At 34.6% G+C, this 26,316-nt stretch overlaps 4 protein-coding genes across 17 annotated transcripts in view; 2 read left to right on the forward strand and 2 right to left on the reverse strand.

The window, feature by feature from the left end:
* Positions 1 to 414: 414 nt before the first annotated feature.
* Positions 415 to 3,444, reverse strand: LOC107219123 (zinc finger protein OZF). The gene is made up of 2 exons (XM_015657212.2): positions 2,934 to 3,444; positions 415 to 2,794 (listed from the first exon to the last, which is right to left on the reverse strand). Exons 1-2 carry the CDS (start codon positions 3,090 to 3,092, stop codon positions 1,643 to 1,645), a joined length of 1,311 nt encoding a protein of 436 aa, XP_015512698.1. The 5' UTR covers positions 3,093 to 3,444; the 3' UTR covers positions 415 to 1,642.
* Positions 3,445 to 3,798: 354 nt separating this feature from the next.
* Positions 3,799 to 18,903, forward strand: LOC107219127 (cyclin-dependent kinase 12). Of its 7 annotated transcripts, XM_015657218.2 has the most exons (12): positions 3,799 to 4,106; positions 5,723 to 7,070; positions 7,224 to 8,395; positions 8,558 to 8,985; positions 9,111 to 9,307; positions 9,387 to 9,591; positions 9,868 to 10,136; positions 10,420 to 10,593; positions 16,217 to 16,532; positions 16,656 to 16,776; positions 16,841 to 17,023; positions 18,366 to 18,903. In XM_015657218.2, exons 2-12 carry the CDS (start codon positions 5,731 to 5,733, stop codon positions 18,368 to 18,370), a joined length of 4,410 nt encoding a protein of 1,469 aa, XP_015512704.2. In that variant the 5' UTR covers positions 3,799 to 4,106; positions 5,723 to 5,730; the 3' UTR covers positions 18,371 to 18,903. The 7 variants fall into 7 exon arrangements, 6 of the variants coding, with proteins under 6 accessions (XP_015512704.2, XP_015512703.2, XP_015512702.2 ...); XM_015657217.2 differs by lacking the exon at positions 18,366 to 18,903 and having other exon boundaries at positions 5,726 to 7,070; positions 16,841 to 18,145; XM_015657216.2 differs by lacking the exon at positions 18,366 to 18,903 and having other exon boundaries at positions 16,841 to 18,144.
* A 72-nt stretch (positions 18,904 to 18,975) lies between these two features.
* On the forward strand, positions 18,976 to 24,547 carry LOC107219126. 3 transcript variants are annotated; one of them, XM_046741713.1, is made up of 7 exons: positions 18,976 to 19,108; positions 20,782 to 20,884; positions 21,087 to 22,460; positions 22,548 to 22,659; positions 22,863 to 22,965; positions 23,243 to 23,260; positions 23,429 to 24,547. In XM_046741713.1, exons 1-7 carry the CDS (start codon positions 19,000 to 19,002, stop codon positions 23,485 to 23,487), a joined length of 1,878 nt encoding a protein of 625 aa, XP_046597669.1. In that variant the 5' UTR covers positions 18,976 to 18,999; the 3' UTR covers positions 23,488 to 24,547. The 3 variants fall into 3 exon arrangements, with proteins under 3 accessions (XP_046597669.1, XP_046597668.1, XP_015512701.2); XM_046741712.1 differs by having other exon boundaries at positions 23,251 to 23,260; XM_015657215.2 differs by lacking the exon at positions 23,243 to 23,260.
* A 486-nt stretch (positions 24,548 to 25,033) lies between these two features.
* The window catches only part of LOC107219131 (receptor-type tyrosine-protein phosphatase N2), a 29,001-nt gene continuing 27,718 nt past the window's right edge, over positions 25,034 to 26,316 (reverse strand). For all 6 annotated transcript variants that reach the window (XM_015657225.2, XM_015657228.2, XM_046741709.1 and 3 more), the window contains one exon: positions 25,034 to 26,266. In XM_015657225.2, the coding sequence (XP_015512711.2) occupies positions 25,990 to 26,266 (277 nt within the window). In that variant the 3' untranslated portion in view covers positions 25,034 to 25,989. The remainder of the gene's footprint in view (positions 26,267 to 26,316) is intronic.

Genomic DNA, 26,316 nt, shown 5'->3' on the forward strand with positions numbered 1-26,316 from the left:
AGTAACATTATTGTAGTGATTCATACTGACGAAAAACCGTTATTTCCTCGATTTCAGAATTGTCTGAAGTCCCGTAATGAGTAAACCCTAATAAAACAAAAAACACTCGTATTTCGATGTCTCAGTTCCTATACAATCACTGAAAAATTAAGAAAATAACTAGTGATTTTTTTCCCCAATGTTTCGTTGCGATTACGTTATTAACTTCAGACTCGTAAGATACCAACAGTTTGGGAAAAGGCGTTATAATTAGAATGTACAAAATGATTGAACTCTGGTGGTTTTCATCTGATTCTAATAATTTTACGCTCATTTTGTTCAACGTAAATATCTCCAAAAATTGCATAAAAACCAATTTATAATTAGATACGTACAAAGTGAATAAAAATAGATTTGTGTAAATAAGATACGACAGATGTTCGTCAACAATTACATTCGCGCGTTATAATTATACTTATTATATGTATACCATAGAATTTCATGAATATTTTTCAGACAATTTGTAGACATCTGGTCAACAGACAAAATTTGTAACGAATATATCAGTATCCATTCTATTGTCTCGATTGAAAATAATTTATTATCAAAATATGTGTAACTTGACATAATAACCCTTCATATACCGATGCATAAGAAATTAAATATACATTTATATAATATCTGTGTTCGTATTGCCGCTAATCCGTATGTTAAATTCTAATATAAAGGCTGACGTAACAGCTAACAGCTATTATTTCAAGTACAGGATTTTCATATGGAACAAGCAAGTTTTTTAAACGATACTTTATTTGTGTAGATCTTTTACGTGATAATAACGAAGTATGTATGTTTATTGTTTATAAACTTACATACTGGTGCAAATGATTTCTACGATTTTCTACGAATTTTTAGATAAATTGGGACATTTCGTATCTTACAAAATTGTAATATGTGTAGTTTCTTATAAAAACTTGTAGATTTTCATGAAAATTTGTATTTTTTCAGCCAAAAATCTACAAGCCACTACAATTTTTAATAAAAATTAACACTTCTCTGTGAAAAACTATGCATATTTACAATTTTGTACGAAACAATACAAAATGGCACAATTTCTGTAAAAATTCGTAGTAGAAGAAATTTTCACCAGGGTAACTATGATTTTTGAAGTCAATATATTCAATCATCCATAGTTACTCCAAATTTTGCATATCATCGTGTTGGGGCCAAAAATCAGGGTCATTCTTTTTCACCACAAATTCGATCTCAGAAGTCTGTTAAATTTAATTGACCGTTTAGCAATGATCCTCTCTAAAACTCGTTTGGTGAATACAGACACGATTCGTTCAGTTCCTACATTATACTTTGCAGTGAACACTTATTTAGTCGTAGACAATGAAAAAAAAGACCGAAAGGCTTTACTCTTGAAAATGTTTTTATCACAACACTCGCAAAATAATCCATTGAAAAATAGTGAAAGAATTGGATCCAAAGAAAATGACACCGAAATTCTGTCACATTGTCGAAAATATTCAGTACACAATACTGTATTTACACATAACGTTAGAAAAATATTACTCTCGGTTCGATATTCTACATATATACGATGAGAAATTTCAACGTGCAATAAAAAATTTAATTTATATATATTCCAAAATTTGTCTTTTCACGATACTTTAATGTCGCATGAATTTCTACAGAGATTACAGTCGTGTAATCTACTTTGCGGATGGGTAGCCATGTGGACGTACAAGCTGTCTTTGCGCGAAAATGACTTCTGACAAACATTGCATTCGTGTAACTTTTTACCCATATGACTCGCGATGTGAGACTTCAAACGATCTTTTCTCAAAAACGATTTGTGGCAAATATTGCACTTGTGTAGTTTCCTTCCAGTGTGAACAGCGATATGAGTAGTGAGGCGAGATTTGAGCATAAAATATTTGTGGCATATATCGCAGCCATACATAGGTTTCTCTGTATGACTTGCAATGTGAAGGTTTAGCGCATCCTTTCTAGAGTAAGATTTCTGACAAATATTACACTCGTGTGGCTTTTTACCGGTGTGAAAAGCTATGTGAGATACAAGTCTGTCCTTTCTGGAGAAATTTTTCTTGCAAATATTACACTCGTGAATTTTCCTCTTCGGATGCATGCTCGTGTGCGAGGTCATAAAGTTCTCAGGTATGAATGATTTCTGCGAGAAAAACTTGCAGTCGTGTGCCTGTTTCCTGCTGTGAATGATTGCATGGGCTAGTAAACGCTGCTTTCGAGAGAATGACTTCTGACAGATGTCGCATATGTGGCGAGGCTTCCCATGATGGTTTGCTATGTGTATATTCAACGTGTCTTTCCTGGTAAACGACTTCTGACACATGTCGCACCTGTATCCTTGTTTCACAGCATGACTGCCGATGTGGCGTTCCAGTGCACTTTTCCGAGTAAATTTCTTTTCACAAATTTCACATTTGTACATATTATCATCCCCAATGGTGGCAGAACATTTATCTATACTGTCTTCTGTTTTAGCCAACTTCTCTTCTGTGAGAGTGACCGACTCTTGCCCAAAGTTACACGCTTTGCACGAAGTATTGCAAAAGATACAATGTTTGCCATGATGATACTCGGGGCTTATCGCAGAGTCTACTACTTCGTTAACTGTCATCGACTCTTGACAGTATCGAAGATTTGATTTGTCCTGCGACGTTAATATTGGATCGCATGAGACAGCTTCTGTCGCTCTGATGGTACGATCAGCAAGCGGATCGTCGATCAAAGTCTCCAGTCTAACGGCATCATTTTTTGCCCCTGAATCAACCTGTAGAATTGAAATAAGTCATGAAAATTTGAATGACTTTAGAAATATAACGAATTTGAATTGCTAGTGACAAATAGATAGATGATAAAAGTGAAGAGTGTTAGTTGAAGAATTACCTTAAATATTGAGGTATACTTGCCATCATCGTGGAAACAATCGATAATTGTTTGTCATCGTTATTCGATGACGTGCCATTAGAACTAAAAACATCCTCGACTTTGATGAAGTTTTGTAACCATAAATTGTAATCAAAGTTTTCACCACGGTTAAGCATCGAATTTGAGTAAACATTAGTCATGGTACAGGTAAATTGGTAATATTGAAAACAGTAAATCTTTTTAACGACTCTGATATTCTTCGTTGTTCATTGACAATTTGAATAAACATAACAACCAAATAATATTTTATTTTAATTAATTATCATCAACGATCATTGTCGCACACAATCACGTCAATTTACATAGAAGTAAACAGCGATTAGCGATACGCTTTTTGCCGATAAGAACGCTTTACACCTTCCATTATCGCTGCCTAACGCCGATCGCCGCCGTCAATAATTTTAAGTCTATTTTTAATCATTACTTTTTTTTTTTTTTTATTAATGGTTTTTCCCAGGAAGTAGCACTAAGAAGAGATATACAAGCCATGAACATAGATTGTTCATTTTATTAAATAAGAAAGCTTACGCTGATTTTGCATTGCACCTGGTGAGTGAATTCTAAAGTTGAAAAAAAAAAACATGCCACCATATTGCATTTTACTAATACTTAACGAGCGTGTTGACAATTTTTGTGCGGTCCTTTATTCTTGTGATTTTTTGAATTCATTTTCACATATTTGATGATAAAAATATGTATGGTTATAATAGTCATTTGATAAATAAGAACTATTTCGATTTAGCGAAATTGGTAAAACAGGGAAGTTCCTATCAACAGCGCACAACATGTCGAAAGGAGGATTGGTGGCAGCACCGTTTGCCTGTTACGTCGGATATCAATGACGTGCAAATGGTAAATGGCTTCTACTTTCCCGAGATATCTTTATGAGAAAGCCAAATAAAATCCAAAAAAAATAGATGATATATGATGCATCGGCTATCAAACTATCAAAAATATGATTGATTGATTGATTTCTTGTCGTTGTAGACATTAATTTCGCCGAAAATTTCACGATTATATTCAATAAATATGAGATAAAGAAAAGTCTACTTCACGAAGCCACAAACGTAACCATCGTATTCATCGCTACGTTGGATTACCCCGATGCGAAGGATTGTGTTGCTCGGATCCACATCTCTCGACAAACTTTGCATGTGAGTACCAAATATTATACCGATATTATTCGGACCTCCTAAATACCAAAATTTCGTTCCACTCGCTCCAAAAACAGGGCAACTCCCATTGCAAGACAGTCGTCAGCAATGGCGGCTTCGATAGTCTAGTCGAAAAATTGAAGCTGCTTATTAGTCTGACCAGTTAGCTTTGACCAAATGTTGTTACAAATACATTTCCCGACACGTCTCCACCACCGTCATTGCTCATCATTGCGTACCCGTTTCTTCGACACTTGAACCGGAATCAACGTTCTCAGTGCTCCTATTTAGCCAACAATTGTGTGCATGTGTGTTTCTCCCTGTCTACGAATATACGACTACCACTACGCCTAACAGTACCAACAACCGGGGCCCGAACGAGTTCGTTGAAAATGTGATACTGTTTTTGTTCACATTGTTTCCCTATTTTACGAAAAATCAGACGTACTATTATTACTCGGAGATAGATGCAGGTAAATTAATTAAACGTCAGTATACATTTGTTTAAATTTTATAATATCGCTATTCGCTGTGCTTTGCAAAAACTTCTTGCTATGCTTCGTCACATGTATTACAGTAAAGAATCTAGCGATATGGTAAAGTAACAACTGCATGAAAATCAATGTGAATCAGGTTTTTAATTCTATGACAATGTGAATTTTGTCATAACCAATTTCCTCGCTACCTTGATTTTCAATGCAAAACTAAAATCTATCGTGTTAAACAGTTAAACTTGTAATGATTCTGATATCAACTATTTATTGCGAGTGAAATGCTGTTTGCTTTGAATGTAGTCACGCTGCATAAAATTTTGTTACGCTGCGAAAAGAATAATTGAAAATACCTTGTACCTAATATTAATTGCAATTTATTTTTTACCTAATCATCTGTACGATCAACTTAATCTTATATTCTAATAAAGATTTACAGAATGATGCTTAATGTTTAAGTTAGTAACGTTAACATAACGAAATGAAAGAAAAATCACTATTTTGCAACTTTAGAATAAGTTTGAATCAGTAGAGTCGACAAAATATAAGTGTTCATGCTATATTACCGTTCACTGAATTTAGAACAATCTGAAAGTTGCAAAGTAATGAGTTTTGCTGAAAGTGCATCATTACATAAACATAACAAACTTCAACCTCATAATTATGTAACCTTAGCACATTCCCGTTTCCCAATTATTTTAGTTTTACGTGAAATGAGTCCATTGAAAAACTTCTGTGCCCATTTTTTATATAAGAGCATCTTTTACTAGCTTCAAAGTTCTCAAGTATCTAAATATTTTCTATTGTAACCATACTTGAAAAGCCCTAATTTTATCACTGATCTATATTAATTTAATTAGCAATCATATGTGCTTAGAGTCACCTGGTGCTTAGTATAAAAAAATTTACAACCAAATATGTTTGTTTCCTTTTAACAAATGTTCTTTATTCGTTTTTCCTTTCTTTTAATCTGCAGCTAGTCAGATAGACATAATTCTCTTGAATAAATTATCAGGAAAAATGATCCTTTGAGTTATGAAGCTTCTTATCTGCATCGATTATTATGCTTTCTTGGCTGTCCAATGTTACTTAATATAATAAACACTTTTACGCTATCTGTTTCAGTAGGTGACATGCCCAGCAGCCGTGACGTGGAGCGTGCAGAACGTAATGGACGATTTAGATCATCGAGAAGGAGGGACAGTATTGGAAGTGATATAAATCGTCACAATTTTGAAAATATAGACAAGAGACACAGGCGACATGGAAAGAGTAAAAGTTCAGGAAAAAAGAAGAAGAAAAGATCTCGTGACAAATCAATAGACAGTGTTCCGACTGTAGCGTCATCTGTAATAAAGCCGCTGGTTGAGTACTCCGATGTGAGCAGCGAAGATCTTTCGGAACCTGAGGCTGGAGAAATACAGTCTGAAGATAGCAGAGGTAACAGTTTCACTGATGGGGATCTGCAGGAATCCCATCATCAAAGACGATACTACGGTGGCAGTCCAAGGCAAAATCTCGGCGCTTCCCCCATCAGCATATCTCCTTCACCTCCAGCCGGAGGTGGGCACGCAAACAGATATTTGTCACCCAACGACGAGCTCCAGCGAGTTAGATCACCGATGCCCGAGGAATATGAAGAAGAGACGCGTCACTTCCCTAGAAAGAAGGAGAAGAAACACAAACGAGAAAAAAAGAAGAAGAGAAGCGTTAGCCCATCCTCCAGCTCTAGTAAAAAGAAGAAGAAGAGGTCCAAGCGACAGTCGCACAGTCCTAGTCCCCAAATGCCTCAAGAAATAACCATTACCCCTGACCATGATAAACAGATGCATCGGTGGCAAGATTGTCCGCCATTACCTCTGAAGGATAGTACATCTCCTATATCGCCAGCTACACCTCAAGGGCAGAGATCTCTCAGTGACATGGAATTGGAATCTCCGCCTGGAGAGGCCAGAGATCTAACTTCACCCTCTTCCGTAGGGCTTATAAGGCATACGGAGTCCCCTCACACACCTCTACTACCTCCGAGAAACATAACGCCGGAAGGAAATAGGAGCAGTCATATATCACAGAAGCATAGCCCAGACAGACGAAAACATAGTCCAAGTATGCATGCTCGACGTGGCAGTATTAGCCCCAATTCCGGACACGGGGGAGGACGCAGACAAGGCCATCCTCACAGCCCTAGCCCAGCGTCAAGGAGAAGGGACCACAGTCCGCCTAGGAGAAGAGACTTTAGTCCCAGTCCTGTGAGCCACAGAATGAGGCATAGTCCTAGTCCCACTCAAATTCGACGAAGGGAATTCAGCCCCAGTCCTGTGTCTCACAGACGGAGGGGAGAGCCGCTACCTAGTCCTACACCAAGTAAGCGAAGAAGAAGAGACGACTCAGACAGAAGGCACAGACATCACGATCAAGACAGGCGAGATAAGAGAAAGTCGCGTGGAACTAGGAGTCCTGTGGGTAGCAGCAGGTTTGTTTTCACGTTTTGGTTCAAATGGCAATGTAATAGTCTCCAGGAGTGTCCAGCAACTGAACTCGAAATTCTCAGGATCCAGCTGCTTGATGCTCTGAAATTGCTGATATTGTATTTTTGTTAATCATCGGTTTCCACTTCATTTTGCAGATTGCAGAATCCAGTTTCTCGTTCGCGATCGCGAAGTCCTGGGAGATGGAGGAAAATGCCGTCGCGATCCAGATCCAGATCCAGGAGAAGAAGTCGCTCGCCCAAAAAATCCCGCTCTCCAAGTAAGATGCATAAACCAGTTAGGAAACACAAATCCAAGAGCCCAAGACCATCCAGGATACCATCTCCACCTCCGCATAGAACCAGAACTCGTAGTCCGACAAGTATAGCTGCCAGAAATCTCAGAGGTCGAGCAAAGATTAGCGAGACGAGTCTCTTTGCTGAACTTGTTAAGGACAGAAATATGAGGGAACTCGCCTTAAAGAAACTTCAAGAAGCCAAAGAGAAGGCAATCAGTCAAGACGAAGTGCAAATCATAGAAGGATCAGATGACAAAGAAGCGAGCAACACTTCGTCAGAGCATAAAATATCCAACGAAATAAAGGAATTATCTTCCGACAGCAGGGCACATGCTAATCTTGTCTCAGTCACCGAAGACGGTGCTGATATTGACATTGTAGACATACCTTTTCCTAATATTGTGACATCTTCCCTTGGAATGACCGAAGATAGCAATTCAATGGCAAGCAAAACCCCACCTATACCTGCGTCACTGGCTACAACTCCGTCGACACCGGTAGCAAATCTTACCCCAATACCACCGTCAACTGTATATAATTCTCCCGTACCAAACACTACAAACAATTTTCCAATGGCTGTTGCTGGCAATGGTGGCACAATTTTTCCCTCCCCAGTCCCTAACTTGGCAAACATTTCACAATCTGATCCTAACGGAATCGCAGGTCCATCGCAAGTACCTGTTTTGTTACCTGGTTCTGTTCCAGGACAAGTTCTACTTCCCAATCTTTCTATTCCTCCTCCTCCAATTCCAGTTCCTGCTCCTAACACTGCCATTTCTAAATTCAACACACCCAATAATTTAGTTCCTCTCAAATCTATCGATCCACCGAAACCTCCCATAGTTGCATTTAAAACTACGAAATTGTCAAAGTTACCGCTGCCACCAGGAATCAATCAGAATGATTTAGAGAGCATAGACTCTCCGCCAAGCCGCTCACCCAGTCCACCTACCAAGGGGCAGAATAAATTCTTATCAACCACACCGAAACCTCCCACAAAAAAGAGCATCAAAGATCTACCAATGCCACCTGGTAAGCATATTTCGAGATGGGAATTTCTTGTTCGATTTTATTAATTATCCAAGCAGTAAAGTTCAATGCTTGTATTGTGTAACATATATTTGACTTAGTTCCCACATTTGTAATAAGAATTGACTCTGTGTACTTAGTACATAATTTAGATGTACTTCGTAGTTGTTCCTGGATCAGAAGACTTGAGTGGAGAGGAAGATCCGAATGCTACGCCACCGCGAGGAAAACTTGATCGGATAACCCCCAAGCCAAAACTGAAGAGGCCGAAAATATTGAAGAGACGAGGCTCTCGCAATTGTCATATGCCAATGTCAGCTTCTGGTGGCAAAGATTGGGGTGAACGATGCGTCGATGTGTTCGAAGTTATAGCACAGATTGGCGAAGGTACTTATGGTCAGGTCTATAAAGCTCAAGACAAAAGAGCTGCTGTTCTTGTTGCCCTAAAGAAAGTACGTTTGGAAAATGAGAAAGAAGGATTTCCGATAACGGCAGTTCGGGAAATTAAAATCCTGCGACAATTAAACCATAAAAATATTGTCAACCTGAGAGAAATCGTTACCGACAAGCAAGATGCTCTAGATTTCCGAAAGGTAGGTAACAAAAACTAAATGAAAAGTATACTAATTATTAGATCACTTTTCAGTCCAATTCAATTCAACAGTCACTGCTCGTTGGATGGTATATTTGTTTAATTCTGGATTGAATACCTTTACAGGACAAGGGTTCATTTTATCTCGTTTTCGAGTACATGGACCATGACCTAATGGGATTACTGGAATCCGGAATGGTAGACTTTAACGAAATGAACAATGCCAGTATCATGAAGCAGTTGCTGGATGGTTTGAACTACTGTCACAGCAAAAATTTTTTACATCGAGACATCAAGTGTTCAAATATATTGATGAATAACAAGTATGTAAAAAGTAAAGTGGAAATACGTCTGTTTGCCATTCCATTTTAACACACACTTCTGTTCACCCGTTATTTTCAGAGGTGAAGTAAAACTGGCTGACTTCGGTCTTGCTAGACTGTACAATGCGGAAGACAGGCAGAGACCTTACACCAATAAGGTCATTACTTTGTGGTATCGACCACCTGAATTACTACTTGGAGAAGAACGTTACGGACCAGCCATTGATGTATGGAGCTGCGGTTGCATACTTGGTGAACTGTTTTCCAAGAAGCCTCTTTTCCAGGTATTATACTATACATAGAGTGCCTCGCTTTAGATGTTTTAATTTGCATGTATAATATGTGATGAATGGCTAGTTGACTGATTTCCAAATTTATGTGCAAACATTACCTCATAACAGTGAACTTATATTCAAACAATTGAAGAATTTTTTTAAGAACGTAAGTATGCACAACTTTTTGATATATTGGAACAATCGTTGCGCAGCAGAACTATGGGGCAATTTTATATCGACTGTTTGAATATCCCATCAGTCAAGCAAGTAATTGTTCGAAAACAGGCGAATGTGGAGATGATGCAGCTGGAAATGATCTCGCGAGTTTGCGGTACACCGACACCAGCCGTTTGGCCATCTGTGATAAAATTGCCTTTATGGCATATGCTAAAGCCCAAAAAGTCGCACAGACGACGCCTGAGAGAGGACTTCTCCTTCATGCCTGCATCGGCTCTGGATCTTCTAGATAAAATGCTGGAACTAGATCCGGATAAACGGATCACAGCTGCTGATGCTCTGAAAAGTGCTTGGCTGAAAAATATCCAACCAGAACAGTATGTTTTGCATTTACGTACAGAATGTTTTATTTATTTATTTGTTAATTCGATATTTTTTTTTCTTTGAAACACATTCACGACCAATTAAATGTAAGAAATTGAAACTCGAAGAGGTTTCAAGAAATCAAAGAATTACGGATATTAAGAAATGTGTTTTTTTTACATCAAACTTACTTTTCGCGCATACATTATATCTGCACTGTCGATAATATTGTTGTTTCGCGCTATCAATGTTCAGTCATCATCCATCATTGCTACATCAATTTTTACAATGTATCAGGATGCCAGCACCCCAACTCCCGACATGGCAAGACTGTCACGAGCTTTGGAGTAAGAAACGCAGACGTCAGTTACGAGAACAGCAGGAAGTTTCCGGAGGGAAGATCCCGCTCCTCCCTCTCCCTAACAAAGGTGGCCCCCACAAGGCTGTTGAGGACTTGTCGGATGTCGGGGGGTGAGTAGTAGTAGCCAGACGCGCGCGATCCACAATATATCCTGAGGATTTCAAAACCTGATAGTCTACGTGCGTAGGTAGTCAAGTGTCATACCAGGGTAGTGTGCTTGGCATTTGTTATTATCTCCGTTTTTTCCTATTTTCACAATTTTTTAATTGGTTATTCATTAGGGAACAAATTTCAAATTTGACGAATGAGGTGGAAATATCAATAAATAAATAAATAAAAAAATAAAAAAAAGAAAAAGCGAGAAGACCAAAACTTCTAACTAATAATTCGTAAAACGTATTGCTATTTGCATGCAATTGACCGACCTATTGTTAGAAAGATAAAGGCGAATAAATTGTAAATTTTTTTATAAAAGGAAAAAGATTATTTTTTTTTTTTACCAATGTTCTTGTTCGTCACTTTATTAATAACCAAAGGACTGTAATTATATGATAGTGCCTTCTTGATTACAATCACGCTGAAGTGAAATGAAACAATACCTTATTCTCACCCACATAAAAATTCGCATAGTTATTAACAGCATTTTCGTGGTTAATTTGCAACTGTAACAGTTGACCATTATAACAAGATGTAACTGCGCATCCTGCAAATTGAACTGTGATGTACGAATCTTAATTATCAGATTAAAAATATAGCTTGATCACTTCTTTTTGTAGGCATGCGCGTAGAACAGAAATTTGCGTACTTCGTTAATGGTGATCAAAAAATTTTTTGAACTGCATGAACAATGTGAAATTTAGTGACGATAATAAATGAACGGATGAATTATGAAATGCTTATAGAAGGTAGTTGTGAATATCACTGACTTGATAGATACACGAAAAATAGCAAATTATAAACCTATAATCTTGTGACACGATCAGATGGAGATACGCAAAAAATTTAGTTGTAAATATATGATAAATTGCTGTATAGTAAATTGATTTATTCTGATACATACTGATGAACTTCACGTAAAAAGAAGATTTGAAAAAAAAAAATCCTTTTCAAATCCACATATTATTAGGATGTAACAAATGATATAAAATAAATGATAATGTGGTAATTTAGACTTGGAGACAGACGGTAGTTCGTAAGATATTCCTGTAGTGTATATACAACAAATGGGTCACAACTATCGCAAGCAGAAGTTAATGGTGCTGGACTTGTGAAAGAAAATGGAGAGTCAAGAAGTGGCCATGAATTCTGTCCAAGGATAGCAACCTCCCAAGGATGATTAATTTTATTGTTAGTGCACAGCATATTCAAGGGATAACTTTCCATTAAATAGGTGTATTTTTATTGAAAATTCTTGAAATTTTTTTTTTTTTTCTTTTTATTTATTTATTTTATTTCTTCTATTTTTCCATGGGTAAGCTGTGTGCCACTTTATTACATTGTACTATTGGGGAAATGTCATATGAACATATTCCTTGTGTGAATGGTAAAAACAAATGTAGCTTTTTTTCTAGGTATATATACCTATATATACTTTCGTTGGAATTCAAACAGCATTTTATTATTTTTTCCATTCATACAAAAGATGAAATGAAATATACCTAGTTCAATTTCTTACAAATTGTATCTTACTAATGATTATAAAATAATGAAAAACCACTGTAACATACTTGTTGGGTGCCAATGGGCGTCTGTCTTAACAGATTTGTCGATAATTGATCAATTTATAATGTTATTAAAACATTTTATCATTTAAATTGTTTCTAGCCTGTACTAGTATTATATTATTTTACTAAAACAGTTTTTTTCTTTTTTTTTTTTTTTTTTTTTTAAGGATAAGTATCTTATTGAAACAAAGAACAGGAATTTTTCAGTCAAAAGCATTCAAAAGACATTTCAATAAATTACTTGGCGATGAAAATTCAATATTTACCAATACCACAAACCATCATATACCTCCAATTGAAATGCAAAAACAAGGACGTACGTCACACCTTCTGCCATGTCCGCATCAAAATTTCTACTGATGATATCTAAACTAATTGACACTCTAATTATAAATATGCATTGTTCTGTGTTCATGATCTATCCATACTTTAAAATTGTAACTCTCCTACAATGCCCCTTTTGCGATCTTACCTTTTTATTAAATACTTTCACTAACTATGAAAAGATACACTTGAAAGAAAAAAGAAAAAAAAAAAAAGAAGAAAAAACCTATCCGAATCATCTTGTATACTATACAAAACTTGAGTTCAGATTATTTTTAGAGCCGTAACACAGAAGATAATATAATGTTTTCATTCTTTTAGTCACATGTGCTAACGGTATCTTATATTTCTTAAATTTGTTTTGTACAAATATAATTGAAAAAACATCACATGATGAATTTACAGATAATATTACTGTTTAAATGAACTTTATTTACGCCACAATTAATAAGTCTGTTCGAGTTTAGTTAATATTTTCACGTAGCAATCAATTCTCTGTAAATGATTTTACGAATAGTTTAATATGACTAACGAATAATGGAATTGAATTTTTATTTCGCTATATAAAATATTTGGTTTGTCATTGTTTCTCTTTCTCTTTTGCGCTTCAAAGTATATCACATACAATGCTACTATACAAACATGTCGAATAATTTTGTTTCCAATCAATCGCTTTTACATGCGAATATAATTTTATGCCTTATCTTATCAATTCAAATCCTTATAAAATAAGGACGGAATGATTGTTCGGTTGAAATTAGATGTTTTATTATGTTACATCCATATGTATTGTTGAAGCACTGGACGAAAAGGATATGGGAAGTATATTTATAACATAATTGTGTACATTATAAGTTTTCAATATTATATGCCTATAGTTTCTTAAACAATAAAGAGAAAAAAAACGAACTGCAACAAATAGTATCCTATGTTGAACTTTCAATGGCAATTTAATACCTTGCATTGGACAATTCAGACCAAAATCACTACTTCCTACTTAACTATTTTCTTACAACTAATCAGCAAGGCTGCTAAGTATGCTGCATTGAAAAAAACTTTCTGTATTTCCTTTTTTCTTTTATTTACTTCTTGTATTGGCATGAATTTGAAAGGAATTTTGATCAAAATTGGTTAATAAAAATTGAATACAATTATTCTTGGCGACTACATTTTAGTTTTTTTTTTTTTTGATCATATGAATTCGTTATATTACTTTTCTAATCTTGTCCATTTTTTTAAATATATAGTATCTTACACTTCATGGTTTTTTACACTTAGCGGACAAGTAATATGATATCGATGTTATAGTTTTATCGAATTGTGATTGAAGTTTGTATTTCAAAGCCATTTAAACTGTACACAGACCCGAGATTACTGCTTCCCAGAACGAATTTAGGATCTCTAAACTAGCGTAATAATATTCTTCACAACAGCAAGATTTCCCAGTGAATAAATATCAATATTAATTTTCTCAACTAATACATTGATTAGCTTTGGATATTAAAAAGTATTCTCATTGTCTCGTGTATAGAGTATTGCTTCAACAAAAGTCGCAAACTGGGCTGAGAAATACCTAGTATAGAAAGAAAATAGTTTAATCTCTTCAGTGATAAGATCTATTCCAGTTAGTCACTGCTTTTGAAGAGTCATATTTTGTACTGAATAACGAACGCAAAGTGATATTCACTGGACACGAATGTAAATAAACTGAATATACATCAAATATTTACCTGATATTTAGTAATGATGAAAAATTTTTGATGCAACATGGGCAGGAAGGTGACTATACTTTGTCCTGTAAATTCATCGCATTGTTATGTATTTAATATAAGGAGAAAGGAAAGACTGAAATTATCTAATTAAATTGAAAATTATGTTTCAGGCAGTAATAATATTGTGGCCGAATGATAAAAGGGGAAAAAATTTATAGCGCTAGTAGATGTGTGAATAGGTAATTGAACGTTATACACTTATCACATATGCATATCTATAAATTCATGCAAAGGGTGTCTCCATTTTTGGTTTCAAAATCCATGGCTAAAAAATTGTACAATTCATAACAATAAATGTGCTTGTATTCCTACTAATATTAAACAACACAGACAGAAAAAAAGCCTTTCCCTTGTGAATCGTTCGGCATTCATGTTGTGTACATAATATATATTTAGGTTGAAAGATGTACCTAATTTCATAATGAGAAAAATATTGTACTACATAACTGGAGCGATATTTACTTTGACTAATATTAACCAATGGTCAATAAATCAGTTAGGGTTTAAAAACAATCGAAATAATCGAGTTATGTTTAACATTTAAAAACGTAGCACAAACATTACTCCACGGTAACAATCTTTAAACCTGTTTTTCAATATTTTATTGTACATACTGTACGGATATCAGGTAGTGAAAAAAAGCAGCGATATTTTATCAGCTACAATCTTAGTACAAGCTTGTTGTCAGTGTATGCGTAACAACTTCCATCATTTTGATGCAATTTTTCATTATAGTTCCACTCTGTCACCTCCTAATTAATTCTCTGTATCGTATAATTGCATGTGTTGTTCGATCGCTTATCAATGTTCGTACAAAGCAACTGTGACAAAGACCGTTGATACTCGTCCAATACAGGATGGGTACTTGATGGAATTTTCATTACGTTTGAGTGTATGATCAGGACTTCAAATTTTATGTCATTGACTAAACAAATCTACCTCATCAATGTCGTTGATAAACTATTTTCGTATAACAGGGATGAAAGGCACGAGCGTGAAAACGTGTGGTCTACATTTTGTTAAATTTATCAATCTATGTAAAAAAAAAAAAAACAGCACCAACCAAAAAGTCATTAACACACTAATTTTTATATCGTTATATCATTACATACATCTTTGCATCTTACCAATTTACTAATCGTAATTTTTATATTTCATACTATTGTACATGTAAACTTACGACAAGGGATTCTTTATACATCTTGAAAATCAGCTGTAATTCTTTGAGGAACATATTCTTCTTGATAATCTTGCCCCCTTCTTATAAGGTCAAACGAGTCTTTGAAAATTGAACTGAACTTCTAATTTGAACTACATTTATATTGGTTAAAAAAATAATACAAAACCCAAGCAATGGTTGATCTCATTCACTATAGATCCAGAGATTTTGTATCGTTTCTCTTTTTGTTCATTGCCAACGAATTGTATATTGAATAATTGGTGTTTTACAATATACATCATAGAATAAAGAGATAATCTTCAACGAGGAAATATATACTGTGGAACCTCTGGAAGTCGGCTGATCAAAATACTCCTGGTCACGTTGTGCCTCGTGTTAACCGATGATAAAAATGGCCCACTTCAAACAGTATTTGCAGTGTATATATTTTCCTGTAAATTACAGCTTACTTTAATGATGTTCATGCCACTCTAAGTCTATATGTAATGTGTACACGTCATTCCATCTGCATTTCGTGCCACTACGTTTATTTATCACTTAAAAATCAACAAACTTACTCACAGAAACCCAATCATTAGGTGAGAATTACTTTGATCGATCAGTTAAAAAAATTGCTGTATCACATTGTAAACAGATTTATCATGCTTTTACTTTGTCACTTTGTAAATTTTTTACACTCATTTCGCAGTATCAAAGAATTTCCAATCTTCACACAATGTTTCTACTGTTTCAGGTCATCCAAAAGGTTAAAGATGGAGGCAGGATATAATTCCCATGGAAATCGTATCGGTGCTGAACCTCCGTTTGGAGGTGAAAGTTTGTTTAATCGGAGTGCTCCATTTTTAGTCTCCCCATCGTCGTACTACTACAGCAGTCCATTGCCTGTCAAATCACGGGGCAATCAAAAGCAAGGAGACACCAGCTCCCATTATTTGGACCAAAACACTGAGGACAGTCTGGCACGAAAACTAAATTGCCTTGCTAGTGCTTTGGCTCATGGCAGGCCAATACGTGTCGACGATCTAATGTCGCTTCGCTCAGATAACGACGTGAGTTATTTTTTAACAATAAAACCATGTGAGCCTTTAAGCTGGGAACCATTTCAGTTTAAATTTTCGATGACGCTTTTCGAAATATCTATCGATGATAACATTACCAAACTTATTTCACAGGGTGATCAAAAAGCTGCTCAATTAGTGGGTGACCTGCACTCTGAGCTACGTCTTGCGGCGAGTACAAGAGCAACTGGTAGATTAGAATCGCACCTACCGGTATTCAACCCACTGCCAACAGGTGAGCAATACTTTTGGCCGGTTGTACGAAATATCCTGTTTCTGGCAATGGTTTTTAATTTCAGAAACAAGTGTAGGACAAAAGAGTGGGTTCGATGCTCATGCTGTCTACGCAGGCGACGATGCGGTCAGCACGGTCAGGTGGTCTCAATTAGCCACAGCTGGTGTACGCAGCGCATTGTCCGCTCTAATGTCACGCTATGGTTTGGAAACCTACAATCCTTCCCCTGCCACAACCCGACCCCCAGGTAAAGCGATCATGGGCCCGTTGCAGACCCTAAACCACCCCTCAACTTCGGCCCAAACTACATATGGTTCTCAGTAAACTGTACATATAAAGATTTAGCCTAATCTGTAGCTATTCTGTTTAGGATTCGATCAAAAAACAAATTTGAATACCTTTTTAATCGCAGTATGAACGCGTGTATAATTTATGCATCAGACATTTTTAAGCTCTAAAAATAATTTCCATATCTAAACGTTGGAAGATACTACTTATGTTGTTTTTCTAAAATTGTGAACTTCACTTCAAAGTTAACAGTTTTTATAGTATATACATAATTAAATGTCAAAGAGGAACTGTGATTTTCTTCATACTGGAATATAATGGATGTTTTTTGTTAAGAAATGACAACCTTGATTGCTTATTGCAGTATTCTATGCAGCTTAATGGCAGGTTAATTTTTTTTTATAGTTTTTCAGTTTTTGCACTATCAATATTCTACTTGACTACGTGTTTAAAGACCTTGGCTTGATTGTCACATTGACAATAAAAAGTACAAATGTTGTATTTTAAATTCTAGCCTATCAACGTTGACTCTAATTATAGCTTTGTTATTAAAAATCCTGACATAATGAATAATAACATTGAAAACCGTATATTCATATATTTGATGTATAGTCAGCCTAATTCATTGTTCGAAAAAACCAATCTATTTCTTTTTTTTATTTTTGTCCATACTCAGCTTGTTAATGTGCTGACGTTGTACAATATAAAAACCGTTCACCAATTATTTTATTTGATTCGCTCCCATTTATAGTATTAACGTACCGAATAAGGAACTAAAAAACATAATATATAAAATATATACGTATGTATTTAATGTACATAGGTATGTACCCCACCGATTGGTTAATTGCAATAGAAGAGCTTAAATAATTTGGATACGTGCATAATGGTAATAATAATAATTTTCCAGAGAAGACGAATCGTGTAATTATGAATTTTTAATTTTTTTTTTTTTCATTTTTTCATAAATAAGATCTTGTATACAAAATATAAACCACTTACCCGACTTCTGTGAAAAATAATTAGGGGTGAAATGTAAATATGTCTAAGGGTATAAAATATAAATAAAGTGACGAGAGACCTCGAGAATTGGTGAAACAATTGTTTATTAGGGTACTTTTCATGAGAGGTCGCCTTATTGTAGCGCATTATGTATATCGTGATAGCAACACAGATATACAGTGTATAGCTGGTGAAAACTTGAAACATCAATGAACCGGATTCGGAATTGTTTAGATCTACATTTCGATTTAGTTTTGTTTATGCTTCAAACACTAATTACTTGAAATATTATTTTTCAGACTGAAGCGGTCGATTACGGAATATATCAGCGGAATGAGGTTAGAAGAAATGGATACACTACGAAATTACACTCCAAACGTGGTACGAGAGAATCGAAAACGTGATTTTGCGTCACGTTGGCAACTACATGAACCATCGAAGCTTGTGTGGCATTGTTTCGCATCCACGATTGTGACACTTGTGACCAAACAATCGACAGTCACAAATCGATGCGTAATGTCCATGATATCCAACGGTAAAACAAAACACAGTCTCAAATCGATGCTCAATGTTCATAACATCCAACGAGAAAACAAAACACGAAGATCGAAAATTTATTTCGCTGTGAATTAGTGAAAACAGAGGAGAGTTGTGAGCGCAATAATTAACGTTGACGGCGATGAGGTTAGGTATCGGTCGAATAACCGAAACCTGTGAAGGATTCTTCTCATTTTCTGCCCGACATTTTTTTTATGAATAATGTGATGATGATTTAATTCGACTAGCTGGTAATTTATCGCTGAATACGTTGTATTTAATAAAAGAAAATTGCCTCAAGTTTCGTTTCGCAAGGCGTAGAAAATTTACGAGATTTAAGAGCGACTCCAAGAAGTAACCTAACCCAACTCTACTTCGATCGTAAACACAACAGTGATGATGACTCTTTTGTTCCAAAACAATAATCATACGAACAGTGAAACGAGAGAACAACGTATTGAAGCTTTTACCCAAACTTTGAACAACGCTTTCCAACAGTTTCAAAGTAAGTATTTTCGACATTTTTTTGTTTATAAAGAGATGCATTCACGGACTTCTGTTCAATGATTCAGTTTACTTATGAGTGATTATATTTATACAATTATGTCCCTAATAAGTCGAGATATTACTATTAATAGCGTGTCTGCATATGAGTCACACCAAAAAGTCCTGGATCTTAATGAAGTTACATAGTCTCGTACTCTTGACCCTTTGAAGCAGACATATATTGGCAGCATGGTTTGTACTACACGTTGTATTGTAGTTTTGTTTCAAATAGCTACGGAATATGATAATTTATTAAAACTCCAGAGAAAGAATAACAAAGGTCAAACTTCAGGGTTCGTGCTCACAGGGAAAACCGAGAAATCTTGGGAAATTTCTCATAACATGGAAAAGTTAGGGGAATGCGAAAATAAGACTTAAATTTTGAGGGTGTCGAAGAAATAAACTCGTTTTTATACAAAGTTATATACTGTCGAGGTCAAGGAAAAGAAAATTGCACTTAAAATTTTGTTTCGTTGCACTGCTTCATACATTCTATACATACATATTACTTAATACCAAACCTTTGGTTTTTTTTTTTTTTTACCAAACATTGTAGGCTGTTGTTTGTAAATTAATAGTCAGACAGTAATAAGTTAGTTACTAGGTAATATTCAAGGTATTAGTATCGATATGTAAAAAATTGTCATTAATCAGTGGCATATTGTGTGAAAGGTTACTGAAAAAAATCCTATTTTCTAGCTGGAATACCTGTAAAAGTCGGAGAATTTCAGATTCTAAAAAGTGTACGAACCCTGAACTTATCCTAATCTTACCTACGCGACTCACCTGCAGTTGTTGTGCCTAATATCTACATTGTTCAAATTCTACCGTCTTTACTTGGACCATTGAGATTGAACCTGTATGTTATTTGTAATCAATTATTGCGATGATTTATATTCAAAGATGTATTAATTTAGAACGAAAACAATTTTTAGGTTGAAATCGTAATACCAGTTCAACCGATGCTTTATTCAACAACGAGTTATGTAGTGTCAGTTCTCATGTCTGTTTTGCAATAAGAGTCTGTTACTTGTTTCCACAGTCAATCGATTCATGTCATTTTATTAGAAGTAGATCTTACAGTGTCATGTCCAGCTTTAGGTAATTTTAATTATAACATGCCTTGATAAAATCTTCATATTTTTGATCCATGCCTCCAAGTAAGTATGAGTTGAGTAAATATAATTGACATTCTTTAAAACCGAAAAACAAAATTGTAATCAAAAAGTTTTCAGTATTGTAATACAATTGTGGAGCTTAAAAATAAAACTATTTTATTATGCTCATTATGATAGAATAAAACTAGAACAAGATTGATCATGTACTTCAATCTCTTTAAGAACTGAACTATACAACAGTTACTAATAACAAAAAACGTTGGAAACCAACTGTTGCTTATTTCTACACTAGATTTTGTTTATTTGAAAATTGAATCATATAACATCATAATTTTCTCATTGGACTGTCACCTAAGTTAAACTTTGTTGTAGCATTGAAAAGGGATTGAAACGATTACTCTCAAAACATGTTCTATGGAATATTATCGAACCATGATATGTATCTGTATATTTAATGATTTTATCCATAATGCAATTACATGAAATTATTAAATCCATCTATTTTTTGTTACAGAACTATGGAATGATTACAAAGAATTGTTGGATAAAAGTGAGAAAGCCGAAGAGAGCTCATCAAATTCACATATACCTCAAAATGAGCCCCAAGTTGGGAACTCGTAAGTTACAATTCTAAGTTCCACTTGAATGAAGATATTGTAGTCTTGCAATCCGACTACATGTATTTGTTGTGACAGTTAATTCCTGAACTACGTCAGAAGATTAAATTTAAGACAAATACTTTCATACAGAATACTGCACACGATCTCACTATTGCTTGTAACGATCTCATGCATATCATTCAAATTTGAAATATTACAGTAAATGCTGCTGCCATGCAGCAGCCACAAAGGACACCGATGTTCCAAAAAAGAAAACTTTCGCTGTACCAACAGAGAAAAAAACTCACTGTGATCCTGTATCTGTCGCTATAAATGAAGAACAAAAATCAAATCCTATACCAGACTACGTGCAACCTTTCCAAATATTTTCACAAGATTTTTGTACTCAAGGCTTAGAGGAAAGTTTTATAAATCGTACTACATCCCCTGTGCTCAAAAATATTGAAAATGTCACCCCTAAACGATCAAAGAGCCCCATTTTCGGTTTGAAAAAAACAAAATCTCGAATATCATCCCCTGTAGTTAGTTCTCCAATTGAGAGCGAAAAATCTGTGATCATATTGAATGATATCAGCAATGACATAAGTTTAAAACGTAACAATCTGTGCTCTCCAAAGACTCCTTCGCATTCCGGCACAAAAGCCAATGCAACAAATGCTATCTCTTCAAATCTTGAAGAGTTATCGTCAGCCTCACAGTTATGTACACCGAAAACAATTAAGAAATTGGGAATCCATACAATCCAGAATGTAGATACTGATATAATACCTGGCACAAAGAAAAAATTGAAGCAAAGCAAGCTCTTCACCAAGATTGAGCAAGTCACAGACTTAAGTATCTGCGATGACGTCTTTGATTCTAAAATAAATGAAGTTGAAACAAATAAAACATGTGATAATGTAACAAGTACAAATTACTTAGAGCCGAATAGTAGTTCCTGTGAAGATAGTCTGATACAAGTGAGCCCAACGCAAACAAGAAGCTTTTCAAAACTACGACAAAAAATTTATGAAAAAAATAACACTGCTGGATCACTGCATCAAAGATTATGTACAAAAAAAGTGAATGTAAAAAATACAAAAAACTTGGAAATGTCTGAAGATGTAAACGTACATAATGATGGTGAACAGACAGATACGGATTTGACGGTATTCGAACCGAAATCAGCTTCAACTCAATATATTTCTTCAGCATTTCAGTCTAAACTATCAGAGAATGAAAAATTACCGATTATGAGCAAATTTGGCTTGGAAACAAGACCTGATGTTCAGGAGAAGATTCAATCCGTTACATACGAACATGAAACAAACGACGAAACTATGTTCGAAGAAACTCCAGTTCCATCACTAAAGAGTACTGTCTTTTGTAAAGGTGCCGACAAAATGAAGTTATCTTTAAACAAAAGGACTTCGTCTTTTGTGCCTCCAAAGATACTACCCAGCAAAGCAAAGAATGCAACAGCAAGTGACAAAGAAATGTGTGAATTGGAACTTGATATATTGACAGACAATTCCAATGCCTTAACGGAAAAATCACCACCACGGAAGAAATTGGCTGCAAATAATTTTGATGTGTAAGTTATTTGTAGTTAGGAATTCCAAGTTGCAATTCGAACAAATATCATCTGATTATCTTACTCGAATTTTTCTAATTCCATCAGAGTACCAAGGAAACTGAAATCGAGTCCCACATACGCTTACAAAAGAAGTCCTGTACGCAAAAAGGCTGAAAGAGCGCGTCTAAATGGGTGGGATTGTCTACAATGTCAAGAGGTATGAATATCCCCATGGTAAAAGTTCATGTCCACGAAAGAAAGTGATTTGTACAACTTAGAAGTAAATCATCATTTACTTTGAAATACCGAATAACTGCATATATTTATTTCACCAGTATTCAAAAGTCAAATACAAATGCACGTAACTTGTGTCAATGGAAATTCCTGTGAATTAATTGCCTGTCAACGATTATTTTCTAGTATTATAAAGCCACTGGACTTACTGGTAAAAAACTACAGATGCGTAAAAATCAATGTTCTCGTCACAGATCTACACACAATGAGAAAAACTCTACTCAAAAAGGTAAAGATTTAATGATAATTTCTTCTGGCTTGTAAGATATGATTGCATGTGAAATACAATTGAACACTACTTGCTCGTTTTCGTTCTAATTTACTCGAATTCCTTTCTCAGTCAAATATAATTTATTATCTGCAGAATTGTCTGCACTTCAGTCATAATTTTAGCATGTCACCTGTAATTACGTCAATCGGGTATCTAGGTAGTTACAAACAATTGCGTTTTTACTGCTAAAATTTAACAAATGCACTCACTACTTGTGTATTATTAATCTGTCAAGCGTTTCAGGAAAACCCAGGTACGCAAAGCATCGAATTTGAATATTACTTAAATTTAATGCATGAAATATTGCATGGACGGATTAATTCACGACTTATAACTTTGTCTCGTAATCCATGAGCTGTTGGTAATGATTATAATTACTTTTTCGTCTGCAAATTCTGTAGTTTTTGTTTTCAATTTACAGATTACTGGAATCCAGACTTTACAAGTTCATACCACTCAACAATATGGAGCGACAATTGAACATGCTGTGCGGTGAAAATTCGACTCACTTATTGTCACAGGATATATTTTTTGAATATCATTTTCTTTCTCAAGTAATAAACTCTTGCATTGTATTGCATAATGGTTGAACTGTCCTGAACAACATTATACTGTAAGGTTCACTCATAGTTGCACAATCATCTTCTCAGGGAAATAAATAACAAGTAACAAACTTTTGAACATAGATTGATTTATTCATTTACAACATATATTATTATATTCTCGAATAACATAGCATAGATTTATATAACTATATTATTTATATAGATACATCATTTATCATTTTACACAAAAATATAGAATCTGTAGGTTGTCGCTAAAAGAGGCTCATCAAACGCAACTTGTAGTTAAGCAAAGTTTGCGATTTGGTTTAAGGTACATCATTGATATTGATCTGGACTTGTTTACTGGTTTAACCTTTACTGAAAGCTTTGTTACGATTTTAACACCAAATAATACGGTTTTGATTTAATTCAAATTTAACACAAAGGTGACTTACATTCAGTCAACTAAGCATTGAAATTAAATAATTGAGCGTTTTAAATGTTCGTAATAATGTCAGTGAATCGGTAAAAACACCGATAACAACTGTTAGAAGGGAGGTGAAGAGAAAATATCGGAGTTTCAACATTTTTGTTTGTTCTTTTTTTGTCTTAACATAACTCATTTTTTAAATTGGTCCAAACTTAAAACTGCTAATATATTATCGAGCTGTAAAACTAACGAAAACTTGCCCAAGGCAATTGTTTTTCTATTTTACTGTGGAAAGATATTTAGGTAAGTACTATTATGATATTTAGTTTGATATAACGTACATCATAATTGTTATAGCTACTTAATAATTTATCAACACATAAATATATATATATATATTTAAAAATTAAACATGTATATAAATAAGTATACATATATTTATGTATGCAGGTTTATATATATATTTATTCATATATATTATATATAAATATATATATCTTATCCTCGTCATCGTCATATGAATTAACAACCAGTTAGAAATAATTTCAATTAGTGGGATTGGTGACAAAAAAAAGTTATTATCAATTAGTACGCAATCCATCGTCATAACTCACTTTTTTTCAGCGCACTACTTTCATTCGATAGAAAATAAACTTAATGCGCATTGACATCTTACAGATTTTTGTGAAGCTAGTTGACCCCGTGGGAGGCTGGAACCACGGGGCCCACGTCACGCCACTTTACCCATTCTGGTCAGTCAGATATTATATTGCCGTATTCTTTATGTGTGTTTTGCCACCCCGACTCATGCTTAAAACCAGCACATGCATTATATATATATTTATTTTTGTTTATTTTTTTTCTTCTTTTTTTCTTCCTCTTTTTTTTTGTTTATATAATATATTGTATATATTCCTGTATCATATATTAAAATATTTTCAGTGATTTTAATATACTTTCATACACAATATATTTTAGTACATTCAGTTATACGCATATTCTATCTCGTTTATACCGCTACATTGACTTTTATTATCATATTGTTAGGTTCATTGACCACGCTAAACAATCAATAGAAGCACTTTCTAGTTAAACGTTTCGTTCAATGTATTATTTTTTTTTTTTTTTAATTGAAAGTTTTCCCATCTCATTTATCTAATGTGAAGTATGTGCTGTATGTCTCTAATTGCTGCGCATGCTATCTCTCTTTTATATTTATGAATAAAATAATACAGTTTCTTTACTTTTCTTTATTTTACTTATTTTTTCTGTATAAAGGATGTGGCTGTAAACCGTTCTGTATCTAGAATTTTCAAGTCTTCTGTTCCCTTAATGTTTTCTACGTAGAAAAATTATTTTGATGGCAATTAATCCAATAAAATTGTCAACTCGAAAATAGGCCGTGTGTTATAGTACAAACTTTTTTGCACATTCTAACGTGTTGCGACTAAAAGTGTCTGTATTTTTTTCACATTTCATCACAACTATAATAAAGAAAAATATCAAAAGAAAATTTCAAAGTAAATCTTCAACAATAGTCAAGCGTTATTACAAACTCAACGCATATACGTTTATGTCTTTACACATGTATTATATACTTATTTATGCATATATTTGATTCGTTTTCTCCAAAAGTAGCTGATGGTTTTCAAATTCTACTTTCTCATTTGTCTGATAATCTCAAGAAATATTCAAGGCTAAACTCAGATATGTTAGAACATATACAATATCATTCAATAACATTCAGTTTGCAGTACGTGAAGCAAGTTTATCCTCTCATCCATTGTCGGAACAAAAAATCAATGGGCACAATTTGGTATCATTAAATACGATCATGTTAACGGGTGAAATAAATATTAGATTTTTGGGTCCAGATCATTAGAAATTACTAAGAGAGATCATTCCCATTTTAATGTTCATTTACTGTCGGACCAACAAATTTTCGTAACAGTATACCAATGATAAATCCTTTCACTAATCTTTTCTAAGATCTGATACGTACTTTTTTTACTGATCAGCTTTTACTGGAGGAGAAACTGTGGTTGTTGTCGGAGCTGCTGACTTATCAGCTGGTGGAATTGGCAGGGCTTTGAGTATAGCATGAACCTCTTCAGCAACAGCCATAAGAACAAACTCAAATTGTTGCTTTGTTGCTACCATTCCGGGTCGCTGATCACGAATGTGTTCCAGCGTCGCAGCAATGTCGATTTCCTTTGCACCTTTTGCCATCCGGTTTAGAACCATATCGATTAAACAATATGTTCCTGTACGTCCAGCTCCGTCGCTATATAAAGTAGAGTAAACAATTCGAAATCCACTGAATTTCCTTTTTTT

This window comes from Neodiprion lecontei, chromosome 5 (genome assembly GCF_021901455.1).
Source record: "Neodiprion lecontei isolate iyNeoLeco1 chromosome 5, iyNeoLeco1.1, whole genome shotgun sequence".
NCBI lineage: Eukaryota > Metazoa > Arthropoda > Insecta > Hymenoptera > Diprionidae > Neodiprion > Neodiprion lecontei.